The sequence below is a fragment of the Euprymna scolopes genome, chromosome 2, assembly GCF_053919585.1.
Source record: "Euprymna scolopes isolate OS-2025 chromosome 2, ASM5391958v1, whole genome shotgun sequence".
In the NCBI taxonomy this organism is placed as follows: domain Eukaryota; kingdom Metazoa; phylum Mollusca; class Cephalopoda; order Sepiida; family Sepiolidae; genus Euprymna; species Euprymna scolopes.
The window spans coordinates 3,431,217-3,452,289 of record NC_136483.1 but is presented as its reverse complement, the minus strand read 5'-3'; the positions used below and the strand labels follow the sequence as shown (position 1 = coordinate 3,452,289).

Below are 21,073 nucleotides of genomic sequence, written 5' to 3'. Positions count from 1 at the left end.
TCTTTATGCAAGACAACGCACAGTGCCATAAAGCAAAAATAGTTTTAGAAGAGCTAAATAGATTCAATACTTGCGTTATGGATTGGCCAGCACAGAGCCCCGACCTTAATCCAATTGAAAATGTTTTGAAAATTATTGGTGATAAGATCACAGAAAAAAAAAAAACTCTTGATGATTTATGGAAATGTATATAAAAAAATACTGGTATAATAATCTCCCCTATACCATGTGAACGATTAGTTCTGTCTTGTAGCAAAACATGCTATAGTGTGATTGAAAACAAGGAGCTTTTCACTAAATACTGAAAGGATTCTTTGTTATTTCATTAATAATTTTCCCCGTTCCTTAACTTTTGGACAGCATAAATTTAATTAAATTTGTTTATATGTAAAAAAACTAATATGTATTCAAAATCAAAAATTAAATTTTTTTTTTTTTATTTAACTACCATTATCGACCGTTCCTTAACTTTTGGACGCCACTAAATATACAAATATATACATATATGCGTAGATAAATTTATACATATATACACATACATATACATATACATATACATATATATATGTATATATATACATACAAATACATATAACAATTATTTATATATATATATATATATACATACAAATATGTATACAAATATATACATACACACACAAATATATACGCACACACACACACATATATATACACACACACACACACACACACACACACACACACACACACACACACACACACACACATATATATATATATACATATATATATATATATATTGCTTGGTCTCAAATATAGATAAATATCAATCAATTTCGGATTCTACTTACATGGACCTGTGATGGGAGGCCACTTTTGTAGATGATCGGTGTATCAATTTCCAGTTTAATAGGCGAGTTGACAATTTCCACCGTAAAAGGTTCTGAGTACATTTTCTTTCCGGTCAATGCTTCGGTCACCATCGCCTTGAAAATAATTTTCCTTGGCGTACAAAAACTTTGATAACGGGACACCTTCACCATATTTGTTTTGATGAAGTCGTTCATTTTGAATTCGATGTGATTCGTTCCTTCGATCTAAAAAAATACAACAACAACAATAATAACAGTAATAATAACTAGCATGACCCGTGGGAATTCCACGGATTGAGAAATGCATTTAATAAACGAATATGTTCCTATAAAGCTGATATTTTTATAGACAGTGCAAAGATGAGTTTTTTTTTTGATAAAAAATACATGTTTATTAACATTTCTATGAAAATAATATTCATTGTATATTAAATATAAAACTGACCGAAATGAGATAAATTAATAAATACTAATAAATACTCAGAAAGTAATATTGTGCTACATAGTTCAATACAAATAATAAAATCATATTATAAGCGACAATTTTTAATTTACTCCTTCAGTCTAGCACCTCTTAGCAGACAATGTTCTTTTATTTTGCTCTCTTTTTTTTTTTGTTCCCTTTTTATGTAACGCTTTTTTGACATTTTTCTGCGGTGAAGGCCAAAAGGAGGTCACTCATATTCTTCTCCAGGGTTGCAAGATTTGCCTTTTTAAAGCCACTTTTTACGAATTTTATCTTTTTGAAGCAGCTTAATCTTCAAACATTGTATTTGCTCGTTTTCAAAACGTAATGACTGGACTAAATAAAGAAGGAACAAGCAGAATGGGAGAAATTATAATCAAAGGAATGACTGGAAAAATACAACGAACACCAATAATGAAAACAGCTGAAATATTAAGGAAAATCCTTGAATGTGGAAACTAACAGACAGGAGCAACAAGTGCGGGCCAGACAAACTGCTGCAGAGGCAAAATATGAAACACTACAAGAAACTAAGAACACTGAAACCGCATATCTATCAGTTCTCTAACCCAACCCTACCCCCATCCTCCCATTGCTGCCTTTCCCCTAAAATAAAAGAAAGAGTGAGACCAAATAACCAAGTAGAGTCAAGGATGAAGAAAAGACCTAGAAAATGACCAGGCCTCTGCCAGATAAGTGCTAAAGAACTGGGACCCTGGGGAGGCTTATTGCCACTCAAATTCCAGTGAAAACTGATAGCCGCTGCCAACAAGAAATCAATGACAAGCAGCTGTTGCGATAATACAAATTTATTTGCTGATGTTATCGAAAGAGGTGGAAAGTACTGGAACCTGAGGAGACTTGTTGTCCCTCAGCTTCCAGGAAATACCACAGGATGTGTTCAAGGAGAGATCTTTGATGACCTGTGTGGAAGCTCCTTGTAAGCTAATAATAATAATACCACTAATAATAGGAACGCTAGGAACGATACCAAAAACTTTGAAAAAAGAATGGGAGAGATTGGAATCAGAGCGATGGCTGAGAAAATGCAACTTATAACAATAATGAAAACGGTTGAAATATTAAGGAAACCTTTTGTCATGCAGAAACTAACACACGTGAGTTGCAGGCACAAACTGGACATACACAAAGAAACATCACATGGAATCATGAAAACTGCAACTGTATAATTGTCAATTACTTCCCCCCGCCCCCCGGTGGTCTTTTTTAAACAATTTTATTTTATTCGTGTATCGCCATAACCTGGCGCCACACCAAATAAGTAGGGAAGGTCAATGAGAATGGAAAGCCTGATGAGAGAAAGCACTAGCCAGACCATCGCTGGATGAGTGCAAAGAGGACTGGCCCCTTGAGGAAGCTTATTGCCATCCAAATTCCACTATTTGCTGCGAACGGCAAGCGGATGTTGCGATAACGTAAATTCATCTACAAAAGTTATCAAAAGAGGTGGATAGTACTGGAAATCTGGGGTGAAGTGTTGTCACTCAGACTCTAGAGAACACCACAAGTTGTTCTCAAAGAAAAATTTTTGATGATGACCTGTGTAACTACTCCTAGCGAGTACATAATAAAAGGTGTCGGCATAGCATGGCACCACATCAAATAGTCATAAAATATCAAGATGGATGAAAGATTTGATGATCATGAGTATATCCAGGATTATCTTTTTTACAAGAATATGATTGGCCGGTTAAGCCATAGAAATCGACTGATAGAGCTATTTGGGAGAGACATCAAAGCTTTATGCTAAGAATATCAGCTTCGACTACAAACATTTGTTCAGTAATGCAACTTGCTATATCATCAATGTAGCAAAGCCCACTCAGATATTTCAAGTGAATATATCCCTTTTGCAGGACATATCAGAGGGAAAACACTAACCAGACCTCCACTGAATGAGTACAAAGAGGACTGGAACTGAGAAATCTGTTGGTGCCCAAATTTCAGTGAAGACCAATACTTGTTGCCAGTGAGAAATCAATGGCAATGGCTGTTGCAATAATGCAAACTCATTTGCAAAGGTTATGGAAAGAGATGGAAAGTATTGAAAATCTAGGGAAACTTGTTTTCACCCAGATTCCAGGGAACATCACCGGTTGTTGGTAGTAAGTAATTTGATTTGTCTAACTACTACTACTACTACTACTACTACTACTACTACTACTACTACTACTACTACAAATAATAATGTTTTAAGATTTTACTACATGTTTTAGTTTTATTTGGTTTCACATAAGTTATATATATATAAAAAATATATAATAAAAAAATAATATATAAAAAATAGATAATAAAAATAATATATAATAAAAAATAATATATAATAAAATAATATATAAAAATTATATAATGAAAATAATATATAATAAAAATAATATATGATAAAATATATGATAAAAAATAATATATGATAAAATAATATATAAAAATTATATAATGAAAATAATATATAATAAAAAAATAATATATGATAAAATATATGATAAAAATAATATATAATAAAATAATATATAAAAAATAGATAATAAAAATAATATATAATAAAAAATAATATATGATAAAATATATAATAAAAAATAATATATGATAAAATAATATATAAAAAATATATAATGAAAATAATATATAATAAAAAATAATATATGATAAAATAATATATAAAAAATAGATAATAAAAATAATATATAATAAAAAATAATATATGATAAAATATATGATAAAAATAATATATAATAAAATAATATATAAAAATTATATAATAAAAATAATATATAATAAAAAATAATATATGATAAAATATATGATAAAAAATAATATATAATAAAATAATATATAAAAAATATATAATGAAAATAATATATAATAAAAAATAATATATGATAAAAATAATATATAATAAGAAATGATATATGATAAAAATTGCAGCCGGAGAAGATTACTTTGAAGGTAACTAGAGTTTTATGTGTGTACTACCAATAAAAGTGTCCATACAAAAAAGTCTTGAAACTTATTGAAGGCACCTTGTATAACAGATTGAGCATATGATTTACCTTTTGCTCAAAAGTGAGTCGCAGTGCATCATCGCTGTCGCCAATGGTGGCATTCAGGACAAGATCTCCACGAACTGATTTTCCAAAAGTATACCTGAAAATGCAACAAGTTGAGTTAGACCATCGTAATTATGAAGAAAGTAGGATACGTATATTAGTTGTTTTGATCGGACCATTGTTCTCATCTTGATTGTTATTTGTGCAATGTTTCGGTTGGTTTGGCCTTCGACCGTCTTCAGGCATGTTGGTTGTTATCTTGGAAAAGAAAGAAAAATTACTGACTCGATAAATATTTTCATATTCTTGGAGTTGTTCTTTGTTTTATGGCTGTGGTTTCGTATGTGTGAAACAAATTGGTTGACAAAGGAGAAGCAACTCTAATAAAGACAGACAGAGGATTATCTCCCTTCCATCACCGAAATTTAAAGGCTGTCGACGGTCAAAGGTCAAACCGATTGAAACGTTGCGCAAATAATATGTAAGATGAGAACAATAGTCCGATCAATGCACGTAATAGAAATAATTAGCCATCATCTCAAAAATTCAGACCAGAGTAGAATGTGTATTACAGTCACATTCACCTCAAACATGGTATATTAACACATACATAACGACTACTACTTGGAAGCATGCCTATAAGCACACAATGTAGGGAGTTGAGCAGCGAGATATCTGTTCGAATTACATTTAAATTTATGCATGTTCGTACAGTCAGGGAAGCAGGAAACAAAGAATGTATTCCAGAGTGCAGCAGTTCGAGGGAAGAAACGATTAGAGTTGAAGGTTTTTCGGCATCTAGGGATATCTAGATTGAAGGAAATGAATGAACGAAATTACACAACATAAAGTCAATCTCGGTCGCCATTTTGTTTTGGCTGCACTTATTTGCATAATGTTGAGATATTGTTTTTCTCAAGTTTACATGCGTAATACTAAATGAATTTTAACTATAAATCGCTCCTCATTTAATATTAAACATATTAAACAACAACATAAACAATTTTTTAATGCTTATAGAGAATTTTTTCTCATATTTAGCTCTGCCCACAATCTTTAATGTTTACTGATTGAGGTTTACAAAGAAAGATGTTCACACCCTTAAATTTTCTATTTTTCCATGCAAGTTGGATGATTTATCTTATTTACAGTCAAATGAAGATATCCAGTTGTCTCCTTTACATCGTAATTGATTTTCTAATTCAGAACAATTAACCCTTTATGACCTGTAAATAATTAAAAAATATTTATTGCTAATTTCAGTTTAAAGAGCAATGATATTATGATTGTCTTTAAACTGGAAAAATTATGAAGTTCAATAATTAAACAACCACTGAGAATTTTTGCATTAGAAAAAGTGTTTATAACGAAATCCTCCACTCTCTGAGACAGAAAACAACATACTGAATGTAATGGACAGTTGCAATCTAGAGGTATCTGGCATCTACCCAGGTACTTAACTGATATCAATTCCCACTTTATTTATGATGTTATGTTCATTTATTTACGACTGAACGAATTAGTTCAACCAGGTCATAAAGGGTTAAAGCTATTGGATTCAACGTCATCTTATTTACAGACAAACGAATGTATCGTGTTACCTCCCTTACATAGTAATTGATTTCTAATCAAGTACAATTCAAACCTCATAGGACTACAATAAAAGCAAATAAATTCAACTTACTTTGCTGTAACATTCACTTTGATGACGTCCTCATAAATGAACAGATATCCGTGACCCAAGGAGGCGAGTGTTTTCTCACTTTCCACTGTGACTTTGTAGTTTGGCAGAACTTTAAAAAGTAAAAACGGAAAGAAAGAATACGATCAACTACTGCATTGAAATTATTACATCAAATTCTATACTTTTTTGCTTTGTTTATAATAAATATTTGTCTTATTTCGGAATGTTATCGGGTAAATTCATGGACTTACCAAACAATAGATACAGTTATATCTAAAACCTTCTGGGAAGCGATTAGTGGCCGTTATTGTCCCAAAATTATGACATGTACTTCTGTAGCACCATTTTGCTGCTGTACGTTTTGTTAAATATGAAACTGTTTTGTTTTGTTATTATCAGCAAAACGACAACATTGATGACGAGTGATTCAAAACTTACATTGTTATACCATTGTTATACCATTGTTATACCATTGTTATACCATTGGCAATGAGATATTTGAGATTAACATTGCCATAACACTAACATTGAAAATTTATTCAAGCTTTGTCACACATACTGGAAGCAATCACTCGAAATCTACATCCAACACTCAGGGAGAGAAGTTACTCAAATTTATTCAAACATTTTTCTTTTGAACATATTTTGCACAAAGAAATCTGAATGCAAAACACGAAAATGAACTGAACTCAAGTTGTATAAAATATGGCAATGTAAGATTAAGGTTTTTGTCTAATATTGCATTGTTTGGTTTTGGCATAAATAAATGAGTAAACATTGAATTTATTTACATGAAAACATATGCACATGGTTAAGAAAAGGACACTTGAACAGAGAAAAGGAATCGCTACTATTAAGTCTATTTCGTTATCTCCCTTACATGTTTAGATTAAGCCAAAACAGGATTACCTCCTTTTGGATTTATACAACATTATTTGGATGAGAACATCCAATACTATAGACTGTTGACGTAGGACAGGTGGCCATCTTTGTTTTTGATATTGTTATGTACTCAGATCTTATTTTTAATTCATTCCCATTGGTCTTGTCTATTTCTTTCACTACTAACAACAGCATAGAACAACGCGATTCAAACTAACTACATTAAACGTAAAACCCAAGAAAATTATAAATGTACACTGTGTACAAAGACACAAAACGGTAAACCATATAATAACTGAATGCAGCAAACTAGCCTAAAATAAATACAAGAAAAGACAAAACTGCGTAGGGAAATTAGTAAACTGAGAAATCTGCATTTTGCACATGCAAGCAAATGGTGTAGGCACAAACCAGAGACAGTACTGGAAACGGAAACCACAAAATCCTGTTGGTCAAGGAAACACTAACAGATAAACTTATTAAGCAAGGAGACCGGACATCATAATAGTTAACAAAAAAGAAAAGAAACTAATAAATTCTAGATTTTGTCATCCTGGTAGATAGACCATAAGATAAAGATACAAGAGGCGTAAAAACGAAGCAGATACTCGCAACTTGCTAAAGAACACAAAGAAATATGGAACATGAAAAACGGCAGTATAATACCAATAATTGTACGAGCACTAGGAACAGTTCTGAAAAAACAAAACTGGCAAAAAGACCAGAAGACATTCGAATCAATGGGATAGATGGGGACTATACAGTGGGCAGTAATGACGAAAACACCAAATAATTTAAGAAAAACCCATGGCCACAAGGACAGACAGAGACAGAAAAATTTCCGACATCTCAGACTACTGGTCACCAAGTACTACCGACCTTTAAGCAGCTTTTTCTTCACCCTTTGTCAGAAAAGTCACTCGTTGAATGAGGACTGAATGACAAAATAGGAGAAGCGAGAGTTACTGGAGCTGCCGATAACACATCCACTGTATTATCTACTCTCCATTTAAAAAAAAAACAAACAAAAAAAACGGGGGGGGGAGGGGAATGGGGACAAGTGACTTATTTATATCTAAGTATTAAGTCTGGTGCTAAGTTAACAATTCAGGACACTTTTGATGATAATCTCCCCTCCCATATTAATGGGTGGAAGTTTGTCGTTATCTATCGAGTTTAAATCATTAGAGTTTCATCTTATAATTAATTAAAATCCAATAACCCTCATAAACTACAGATACAAACAAACCACATGAAACAAAAAAAAAAAAACTGAAACTACAAGAAATGTTATAAAATGTGCCACCCCTCTTCCAAAAAAAAGAAGATGCAGAAAGAAAAGCACCAATTCTATCCATGCAGGATTGAGTGAGAAGGTTACTGGAACCTTACGGATCATCACCCAAATTCCAATTAAGAATAGCGAGAAATCAATGGTAAGCAATTATTATGATAATACAATGTCATTTTCAAAGGTTATAGAAAAAGGGGGGGGGGAACTCTAGATATCTGCGAAGACTTGTTGTCATGCACACTTCAGAGAATATCAATAACAATAATGATAACAATTACTGGTTCCAAAAATCCCAACACTACATAAAAGATTAATTCAGAACCTAAAAAAATGTATCTATAAAGCAGACGTGCCAGAATGGATGATTAAAGGTAATGCCACTATGGTTGCAAAAAGACGCAGAAAAAGAACACCTCCCCAGTAACTATAGACCAATAACATGTTTACCTACAATGTGGAAAATGCTAACAGCACAACTGATAGAACAAATTTATCAGTCCTTTCATAATTGTGAACGACTCCCCGAGGAACAGAAAGGATGCCAGAAAGGAAAAAGAGAAACATATGACCTATTATACGTAGACTAAAGAATCTTGAATGAGGTGAAAAATCGAAAAAAGAATTTAGCCATAGACTACAAGAAAGTGTATGACAGGATTCCACAAGAATGCCTGAGAATGTACAAAATACCAGGCATGATTATAAATCTGATAAATTCTACAAATACTTGGGAGTGCTGGAAGCAAATAGAAATATAAAAAAATAGGGAAAGAATACCTAAAAAAAACCCAAACAAATAAGAAAACTCCTCAAAACTAAACTATATAGTAGAAACCTAATTAAAGGTATAAATACATGGGCAGTGTCATTAGTAAGATATTCTGGACCGTTTATAGGTTGGACCAAAAAAAAAAGAACTGAGGTATCTCGACTAGAAGACCAGGAAACATAACTATACACAATGCACTACACCCAAAGGATGATACTAACCAACTGTGTGAAAAGGAAAGACGGAGGAAAAGGGCTGGTTTGTATAGAAGACTGTGTAAGTAGCACAAAAAATGGATTAGACAAATACATAATGCAGAACATCTAAAGAATAATTCCTGCAGCAAGAGACACTAAAAAACCCCCCGAAAAATTACATGTGGGGAATAAGACAAGAAAAGAAAAATTGGAAGAGAAATAACGAACGATTCTTAAGGATAACATAATGTAGTTTGATATGCAGTAATTTTCATATCAAAATCTACACGCCAAAATGACGTAATAAAAAACCTGAAAACAAGATGGCGGCGAGTTGAGTTTGTAGAACTGGACTGAATGGATCGGAGATTATAATGGCAGTTGAATGCTGACAAGAGTCCAGTTTGATGTGATTACACATAAGATGAGACTAATAAAAACACTTTGACATGGCGACAAAAACGAAACCTAAACAGAGAAACTGAACCTCTAATAATAGCCACACAAAATAACGCAATTAGAACTAACCACATCAAAGCAAGAATCGACAAGACAAAAGAAAACAGAAAATGCAGACTCTATGGACAAATAGACGAAACAATAAACCACATAATAAGAGAATGCAGCAAACTAGCCCAAAAAGAATATAAAAATAGACACGATCAAGTGGGGAAGACAGTACACTGGGAATTATGCAGACAACTTCATCTTGAACATCCAGACCAATAGTACAAGCACAAAACGGCAGCAGTATGCCACAGAATCGTATGGGATATAAATATACAAACAGATAAACCCATCTAAGCAAGAAGACCAACTGTTACAATTGTTAATAAGAAGGAAAAGTTTTGCCAGATTTTTCCGTTCCAATAGATAACAGTGAAGATCAAAGAGACAGAAGCGGAGCAATACATGGAATTGGTCAGAGGACTCGAAGGATTATGGAAAATGAAGAAAGTCAAGATAACATCACTAATAGTAGAAGCTCTAAGAACAATACTGAAATTCTTTGAAAAAAGAATGGAAGAGATTGGAATCAGAAAAATGGCTGATAAGATACAACAGATAACAAGAATGAAAACGGTTGAAATATTCAGAAAAACTCTTAAATGTGGAGACTAACACGCATGAGGTACAGGAACAAGCCGGACATACAGGAACTGTTACAGATGAAAAATACAAAGAAACATCACATGGAATCATGAAAACTGAAACTGTATAATTGTAATTTTACTCCCCCCCCCCCGAGATCCTGTCTTCTGCCCCCCCCCCTTATAAGTGAGGATGTTCAAGAAGGATGGAAAGACTGAGGAGTGAAGCACTAGCCAGAACTCTGCTGGATGAGTGCAAAGAGGACTAGGACTTTGAGGATTTTTTTTTATATGGGGGTCACCACTTATCAAGGCCCGAAGGCCACTCAGGGATAAGGGTTATTGCGTGTACAGTAATCAATCAGATAGTATTGTAGTAATCATTAGTATTGGGGGTTTTGATAGAGTGACTTACTTAAGGGGGCGGTTTGTCAGGAGTTTGTTTATGTTGGACTTGAAGACGTCCAAGTTGTAGTCAGGTGGGAAACAGGCAAGCGGCAGAGTGTTCCACTGGCGTGCAGTTCTAAGAACCCAAATTCCAGTGAAGTCGAATGGTCACTGCCAGGAGAAATAAATGGTAAGCGGCTGTTGTGATAATACAAATTCATCTGCAAAGGTTATCGAAAGAGGTGGAAAGTACTGGGAATCTGGGGAGACTTGTTGTCACTCAAACTCCAGAGAACACCATAAATTGTTCATAAAGAGAAATCTTTGATGGCCTGCGTGACTACTCCTACCGAGTAATAAAAAATATATTTTTTTAAATAATAATGTTTTTCTTTTATACTCACCATATTCTCTCACTTTGAACTGATGTCGTTCTTTTTTGTTCTAAAAAAATAGTAAATAAGTATACAATAATACAATTATGAAACGAAAACTATATTAAAACATTAAAATCTAAAGATGAAACATAAAATGAGAATGGCAAATAGAAAAATAATGCCAAGATTGGAAATCAGGCCATAGACATTTATGGCAGAGCTAACTTTGAATGACGTAAACAAAGATTATTTAGCAGGTTCGCTATTGGTCAGGAAGGAGAAGAGTGTGACAGACATAGAGACTCTTGGATAAAGAGAATTCAAGTTATGTTGTATTTCTGATGTGTTTAAAACACTGCCGAAACACTAATATATGAAACTATAAGTAAAAATATATCTTTATCGTCGTCGATGGATGGTTGATTGCTAGGAGGGAGAAGCATGCACGGAAACTCGACGGATTGATTTTTGTCAGGCACAAATCGTCAACCAACTTCTCAGTTGTTATTATATAACCATTTGTAATCATCTGAAACGCCCTTGGGACAGCATCGTCACTATAGCCACAAGGGCATTTTATTCGGCCATTGTCATTTCATTGAATTTGTCTGACTTTGGTTCGACTTGATTATACCGATGTAATCTTTTACCGAAAATGACTTTTCAGATATCATAACTTATTTTCTTTTTGACAATTGATCAAGTTTGTTGTTTCTTTTCATGCAGGTGCCTGGTATAAGGTCTATAATTTTTATTCAAATGACCTTTTAGTACATTTGATAATTATTTTATTTTTTGCATTTAGTCAGGCAAATGCTTTTGTCAATGATTTTTCGATACACACAGCCTAGTTATTAAAGAGTTACACAATCGACTTTTGTTAATTTGTAAATGATTTTAACTCAGAAAGAAAAAGTATTCATTTAATAACAGCAAAAAACAAAAACCGTTTTTTTTTTGTTTACTAAAGTAAGCAACAGGCACTTACACTTGACACATCGAACAGTTAACAATTTTATAAAGATAGTAATGTGACGTCACAAGCAAAAACAAACCGGAACAAATAATATCCGGGTCGGCATTTTTCTTTTTTAACAAAAGCATTCATTACCGTAACTCTCTCGTCTCGACACGACTTAAAAAGTCTCTCGTTACCATATTTCCATCTAATCTGAAGCGTTTCTCATCTGACCGCACACTCGCCAAAACCGACCCATTCTCGCCTTCACTTTACATGCCCACCTCCTTTGCATCAACGTTTTTCTTCTATGTGCTATGACAAATAACATCCTACCTGGGATCTCATCTTCCACAAACCTCTGCTTAACATTCACAGACAACATGAATTGGGATAAATACACTGAGAACATTGCCAAGGCTGCTGCAGAGAAGGTAGGCTTCCTTTATCATGATAGAAAACGACTCACACCAGGGAGCATTCTATATCACCATCTGCCTATGCATGGAGTATTGTTGCCCCGTTTGAGCTGGTGAACTAGCACTAGTCTCTCAATCTTGGACAGGGTCCAAAAAAGAGTCTCAAATCCCGGACTATTGTTCCAACCTCTGCTCTATTGTCAGAATGTTGCATCCCAGTGTTTGTTTTACAGCTTTTTTCATCTATTTTGTTCTGATAATAAAACATTTTTATGCAATCGTGAGTTGCATTTATTAAGATTCTACTAAAGTTAATTTTAATTATATATATATTGTTTCCGGTATCCATTTTTATTCAAAGTCTCTTTCCTCTAACAGCTACAACTTCGCAATGAACGATTGCGATTGCCACGACAAAGAACATCCTACCTGAAATCTCATCTTTCAAAAATGAAAATTTGGCCATTTTGAGAATCATGGTTTTAAGTCATATTTTTTTTTTTTTTTACAAAGGAATCACCACTTATCAAGGCCCAGAGGCCACTCGAGGATAAGGGTTAATAAGTGTACAGTGGTCAATGGGACAGTGACGTAGTAATTGTTAGTAGTGGAAATTTGGTAAATTGGATTACTTAAGGGGGCGGCTCATCAAGAACTTGTTTACGTTGGACTTGAAGACAACCATATTATAGTAAGCCGGAAAGTGGGCAAACGGAACAGATTTCCATAGGCGTGCAGTTCTAAGAAAAAAGCTTTGTTCATAGAATCTACGTTTAGACTTAGGCACGGATAAAGAGTGGGGGAAATTATTGATAGTGGTTTCAGTTAGATGAGTGTTTCTTGTGAAAGTTTGGCGAGGGGGGGACTATAGATTGGAGCTCAGACGAGCACTTTCCATAAAAATAACGATAAAGCAGGGACAGGCTCGCAAAGTTTCTTCTGTGGGTACGAGGTTGCTGGTAAGAGAAAAGAGCATCCCCCACGAGGCTACGAAGTCTATCTTGAACTTTGTCAAGGCAAGATAAAGTTTTCTAGCAGCTCCTGCCCAGATGTGGCAACAGTACTCCATCCTTGGACGTACCTAGCTCTTATATAGGTAGAGAATTGCATCAGTAGTGAGATATTTATATAGCTTTAAACCATTTATATTGCTTTAAACCATTTATATTGTTCACCAGAAAAGGAAGACACATTCGATGGGGGTGGGGGTAGAAGAAGAAGAAAAAAAGCAGAAAATATCTCACCTCTTGATCCATTTCGATAGTCCACGTTCCAAACACTGGTTTATCAGATAATTCATATTCGAGGGAAATAACTCCTGAATTATAAACAAAACAAAAGAAAATAACAATATTTAAAATGTAAACTCAGATAAAAAATGCAGCTGTTTGAAGTAAATTAAAAAAATATATTAAAGGGAAGTAATTTCGATTTTTTCATGCTTTGTAGATTCGAGTTCGACATAAATATTTCATGGTTCAACAAATGCACGAGAATAAAATAGAGGTTACATATCGAAATTAGAGTTCTGAATTTTTTAGATTACTTGGAATTTTCGGACTACTGTCCTCATCGTGAGTTTTATAGTTATGTTAATTTTTCTTGTACAAGGACCAATGGCGCAGTGGATCTGGTACTTGATAAAATCCAGTTGTAAAAGTTACACCCTTCTGGAGATGTAAAGTTTAATAATTCTGTGCAGACGACACCCAAAATAAAATTGTGAATTACTTAGGACTTCCGCATAGATTAAATAAAGGGTTCTGTTCGAATTTCTGTGTAGATTCTTGAGATCGACAAGATACACCTGAAGAAGATCGGAGGTTACATCGACTGAAACGTGGTTAAAATAACACTCAAGATGAGAACAGTAGTCTGAAGAATCCAAATATATAAATAAAAACTGCAACAAAAAAAAAACAAAAAACAGCACAAATTCTTATATAAATTTCGTGACTGAGCAAACCTAAAGGAAAATCTCACATTAATTGGAAAACAATTGAATTTTAAACAAAAATGGGACCAAGAGTAGTATAAATGCAAAAATGTTTACTGCGGTTCCTAAAAATGGTGGTTTCAGCTTTGGTTGGTGCTACACCAAATGATCGTTAGGGGTCAAAGCAGAGAGGGGGTGTCTAACTAGACCTTCACTGGAAGAATGAGGAGAACAAGTGGGACCTTGCCACCCAAATCCCCAAGAAATAGCAACGGCCATTATCAGCAAGAAATCAATGGTAAGCGGCTATTGTGATAATATAAAGTTATTTGCAATGGATAACAAAAGAGGTGGAGAACACTGAAAATCTGGGGAGGCTTGTTGTAACTTGGATTTCAGGTAACACCACACGTTATTGTCTGTAAAACAAAAACCTGATAATGGCCTGCATGAGAAATTTTAGTGAGTAGACAATAATAATTCTGATTTCGTTTTATAACGATTCCCTAAAAAGAGATGGAATTCATTCTCAGAGGATATTCCCTTCAATCTCAACTCCAAACTTAAAAAAAATCAAGGGTTTTTCTAAAGATATCAATAATAGAAAAGGTTGGAAACTGCCCAACACATCAGGATTCCTAATTTTTCAATTGTCCCTCCAAACGACTTGTTACTACACCAAATGCACCTATTACCACCTACTTGGGTTTTAATTCCATGCATACACCTTACCTACAAAGCCAACAAAACGTAATTGCAACATTTTTCGTTCTCCTCAATCATATTTTTGTCCCAAAGCACTGAAAAGTCTAAGTTTGTCACTTCTTTGAGACCTTGTCAATAACTACAGAGTCCGGACGATTGGCTGCTATGACGTATTTGTCCTATAATACCTCCTCACTCTTTTTTTTTCACATACTCATGTATCCCCTGAAACCACTTCCCAGCACACTTCACCTGAACTTGCAAAAAGCTTCAACTTCATTGGCCACGACCTTGTACATCCACTTTTCACTTCTAGTCATATACTTCTTCAATGACACCACTTAAGTTCTAAAACAATCTTTCAAACACATCGATCCTTTCTCATCGTTTTTCCTCTTTTGATACAACCTGCCTTTGCACCTTCAAATATGGAATATACTAATCACTTAAATATACTAATCATTTAAATATACTAATAATTTAAATATATTAATCATTTAAATATATTAATCATTTAAATATACTAATCATTTAAATATATTAATCATTTAAATATACTAATAATTTAAATATACTAATCATTTAAATATACTAATCATTTAAATATACTAATCATTTAAATATATTAATAATTTAAATATACTAATCATTTAAATATACTAATCATTTAAATATACTAATAATTTAAATATATTAATCATTTAAATATACTAATCATTTAAATATACTAATAATTTAAATATATTAATCATTTAAATATATTAATCATTTAAATATATTAATCATTTAAATATATTAATCATTTAAATATACTAATAATTTAAATATATTAATCATTTAAATATATTAATCATTTAAATATACTAATAATTTAAATATACTTATCATTAAAATATATTAATCATTTAAATATACTAATCATTTAAATATACTAATCATTTAAATATACTAATCATTTAAATATACTAATCATTTAAATATACTAATCATTTAAATATACTAATAATTTAAATATATTAATAATTTAAATATATTAATCATTTAAATATATTAATCATTTAAATATACTAATCATTTAAATATACTAATAATTTAAATATACTAATCATTTAAATATATTAATCATTTAAATATACTAATCATTTAAATATACTAATCATTTAAATATACTAATCATTTAAATATATTAATCATTTAAATATATTAATCATTTAAATATACTAATCATTTAAATATATTAATCATTTAAATATATTAATCATTTAAATATATTAATCATTTAAATATACTAATCATTTAAATATACTAATCATTTAAATATATTAATCATTTAAATATATTAATCATTCAAATATATTAATAATTTAAATATATTAATAATTTAAATATACTAATCATTTAAATATACTAATCATTTAAATATACTAATCATTTTAATATACTAATCATTTTAATATAATCATCATTTAAATATATTAATCATTTAAATATACTAATCATTTAAATATACTAATCATTCAAATATATTAATAATTTAAATATATTAATAATTTAAATATATTAATCATTTAAATATACTAATCATTTAAATATACTAATCATTTAAATATATTAATCATTTAAATATATTAATCATTTAAATATACTAATCATTTAAATATATTACTCATTTAATTATATTAATCATTTAAATATATTAATCATTTAAATATATTAATCATTTAAATATACTAATCATTTAAATTTACTAATCATTTAAATATACTAATCATTTAAATATACTAATCATTTAAATATATTAATCATTTAAATATATTAATCATTTAAATATATTAATCATTTAAATATACTAATCATTTAAATATACTAATCATTTAAATATATTAATCATTTAAATATATTAATCATTCAAATATATTAATAATTTAAATATATTAATAATTTAAATATACTAATCATTTAAATATACTAATCATTTAAATATACTAATCATTTTAATATACTAATCATTTTAATATAATCATCATTTAAATATATTAATCATTTAAATATATTAATCATTTAAATATACTAATCATTCAAATATATTAATAATTTAAATATATTAATAATTTAAATATATTAATCATTTAAATATACTAATCATTTAAATATACTAATCATTTAAATATATTAATCATTTAAATATATTAATCATTTAAATATACTAATCATTTAAATATATTACTCATTTAATTATATTAATCATTTAAATATATTAATCATTTAAAGATACTAATCATTTAAATATATTAATCATTTAAATATACTAATCATTTAAATTTACTAATCATTTAAATATACTAATCATTTAAATATACTAATCATTTAAATATATTAATCATTTAAATATATTAATCATTTAAATATACTAATCATTTAAATATACTAATCATTTAAATATACTAATCATTTAAATTTACTAATCATTTAAATATACTAATCATTTTAATATACTAATCATTTTAATATACTAATCATTTAAATATATTAATCATTTAAATATACTAATCATTTAAATATACCAATCATTTAAATATATTAATCATTTAAATATACTAATCATTTAAATATATTAATCATTTAAATATATTAATCATTTAAATATACTAATCATTCTAATATACTAATCATTTAAATATAATCATCATTTAAATATATTAATCATTTAAATATACTAATCATTTAAATATACCAATCATTTAAATATATTAATCATTTAAATATACTAATCATTTAAATATACTAATCATTCTAATATACTAATCATTTAAATATACTAATCATTTAAATATATTAATCATTTAAATATACTAATCATTTAAATATACTAATCATTTTAATATACTAATCATTTAAATATACTAATCATTTAAATATACTAATCATTTAAATTTACTAATCATTTAAATATACTAATCATTTTAATATACTAATCATTTTAATATAATCATCATTTAAATATATTAATCATTTAAATATACTAATCATTCTAATATACTAATCATTTAAATATAATCATCATTTAAATATATTAATCATTTAAATATATTAATCATTTAAATATACTAATCATTTTAATATACTAATCATTTAAATATAATCATCATTTAAATATATTCATCATTTAAATATATTAATCATTTAAATATATTAATCATTTAAATATACTAATCATTTAAATATACTAATCATTTAAATATACTAATCATTTAAATTTACTAATCATTTAAATATACTAATCATTTTAATATACTAATCATTTTAATATAATCATCATTTAAATATATTAATCATTTAAATATACTAATCTTTCTAATATACTAATCATTTAAATATAATCATCATTTAAATATATTAATCATTTAAATATATTAATCATTTAAATATATTAATCATTTTAATATACTAATCATTTAAATATACTAATCATTTAAATATACTAATCATTTAAATATACTAATCATTTCAAAAAATTTCCTTGTCTTGATACCCATGTTATGCAACTCCTTTTCAGACCATTTCAAAATTCACGCATTGTACTTCAAAACACTGACAACCGATGCATTCAAATTTCCTCCATGCAATTTTGATTTTGCAAATTAGCTTCACAATTCTAAGATACTTCTTATGATGTATGTTATTCATAATGCCTACACCCTCCAACGTGCCCAAATACTTATACCCTGCTTCTATTTCTTTCAGAACTTCTTCATTAGTCAACAATAATTCCATTCGAATGCACCTTTACTCCCCATTTCCTCACCAACACTGCACACATACTAATCCCAAATTCTATCCCGATGTCTTCAGAGTTCCAACAAGCTACGCCAGTGTCTCTATTTCCTTTTCATTCCGACCAAATACCTTCAAAATCATCGATGAACAACAGATGTTCGAGGTGCCGACCACCAGACTCAAAAACATTTTTCAGCTTCTTTCTTTACAAAAAGATTCTCAGTGGCACCATCCCCATTACAAAAAAGAGATAATGAATTTCCTTGGATGCCAACCTCCTCAAAAGCATCTCAGTGTTCACTGACAGAACAGTTTTTCATTGAGCCAGTAGCCTTGCAACATTTTCAGCAATCTTCATCATCTACAGCATTGCACGGATTCATGAATAATAATAATAATAATAATAATAATAATAATAATAATAATAATCAGCTGGCACATCAAATAGTGGAAGGGTCAAGGAGGACTGAAAGCATTTATCAGTCCATCACTTGACAGGTGCAGAGGGAACTGGAACGTTGGGAGGCCACCCAAATTACAGTGAAAACCAATTGTCATTGTCAGAAATCAACAACAAGCGACTGTTGCGATAACGCAAATTTATTTTGAAAAGGTTTTCAAAACAGATGGCGATTACTGGATATCTGGGAAGAGTTGTTGTCGCCCAGACTCCAGGGAACATCAGCGGTTTTTATCAGTGATGGTGACCTGTGTGAGAACTGCTAGTGAGTGAAATAATAATAATAATAATAATAATAATAATAATAATAATAATACTAATAATAATAAACAACGACGCACCTGTTTTGTTTTCCATATTGGTCCAGTGAGCCATAATAGTGCGTTTTGGATTCTGAAAAGAAACAACATTGATAATATTAGAAAAACAAATTCAGTAAAATTCGCTTATTATAATCACTTTTGTCTAATTTTGATAATTTTGATAATTTTGTTAATTTTGATAATTTTGATAATTTTGATAATTCTGTTAATTTTGATAATTTTGATAATTTTGATAATTTTGATAATTTTGTTAATTTTTATAATTTTGATAATTTTTTTAATTTTGATAATTTTGTTAATTTTGATAATTTTTATAATTTTGTTAATTTTGATAATTTTGATAATTTTGTTAATTTTGATAATTTTGTTAATTTTGATAATTTTGTTAATTTTGATAATTTTGTTAATTTTGATAATTTTGTTTGCTAATTTTGATAATTTTGGAAACAAAAAGATTTAAGAATGAAACAGTTGTGTTTTTTTATGCTTTGTTATTTTCTTTTTGCAAGGGTGGTCACCATTTATTAAGACTTAAAGGTCACTGGAAGATAAAGGCTAATGAGTTTCTCAGATGTCCTGTGAGAATGTTGTGATGGGCATATATATGCTGTCATATTTGGGCTGGTGCATCGGCTACTAGTCTCTCGCTCCTTGACAAGGTTCAAAAGAGAGTCGCAAATCTGATAGGCCCTGAACTGTCATCTTAGCTTCAGCTTCTGTTTCATCGACGAAACGTTGCATCCCTCTGCTTGTTCTACAAGTATTTTAATGGTGAATGCTCTGACGAACTGCAAGCACTTGTGCCCCCACGATGTGAACACCCTCGACAGACCCGACAGGCTGCAAAATCCCACCCCCACACTGTAGAAATCCCTAGATGTAAAAGATCTTTCTACTCCAGTAGTTTTTTCCCCAGAACTGCTAGACTTTGGAATTCCAATCCAGGTCCCTGCTTCCTCAACTCTACTGACGTGCAGAAGTTCAAGTGCAATGTGAACCGACATCTTGCTGCCCAAATCCCTACATAGTACCCCAGTAGTTGTTGCCCCTGATAGTAGCCCCCTACACCAAAGTGGCAACGTGCCTTGTTTGGGGTGAAAATGTAATAAAAAAAACAAAACAAAAAAACTTGTTTACATTGGACTTGGAAACGACCATGGAAGCAGTCTCATGCTATTGTGTTCCACAGATGGGCAGTTTAGTAAATTTGTGTTTATTTATGGCTGCGTATTAGGAAGTTTGCCATACATTTTAGTGCATTACACATTTTTTGTAAAGAAAATTTATAGAAGTCACTCCAATGCAGAGATGTAACGGATAAACACAAACTGAATCAAATTAAGGCATATAATTGTGGAATAAGCGGGAAAGATTTGTAACACAGCGTGGACGTGCGTATGGCAGCTGTATGCAAATGCCGAGAGTC

General features: G+C 30.5%; 1 protein-coding gene across 1 annotated transcript in view; it reads right to left on the bottom strand.

The window, feature by feature from the left end:
* Positions 1-21,073, bottom strand: part of LOC145288272 (CD109 antigen-like) — a gene marked incomplete at its 5' end in the record, with an annotated part of 117,373 nt that overhangs the window by 82,801 nt on the left and 13,499 nt on the right. The window contains 6 exon segments of the mRNA XM_080136312.1: positions 834-1,079; positions 4,392-4,485; positions 6,073-6,181; positions 11,097-11,136; positions 13,691-13,764; positions 19,666-19,717. Of these exon segments, the coding sequence (XP_079992438.1) occupies positions 834-1,079; positions 4,392-4,485; positions 6,073-6,181; positions 11,097-11,136; positions 13,691-13,764; positions 19,666-19,717 (615 nt within the window).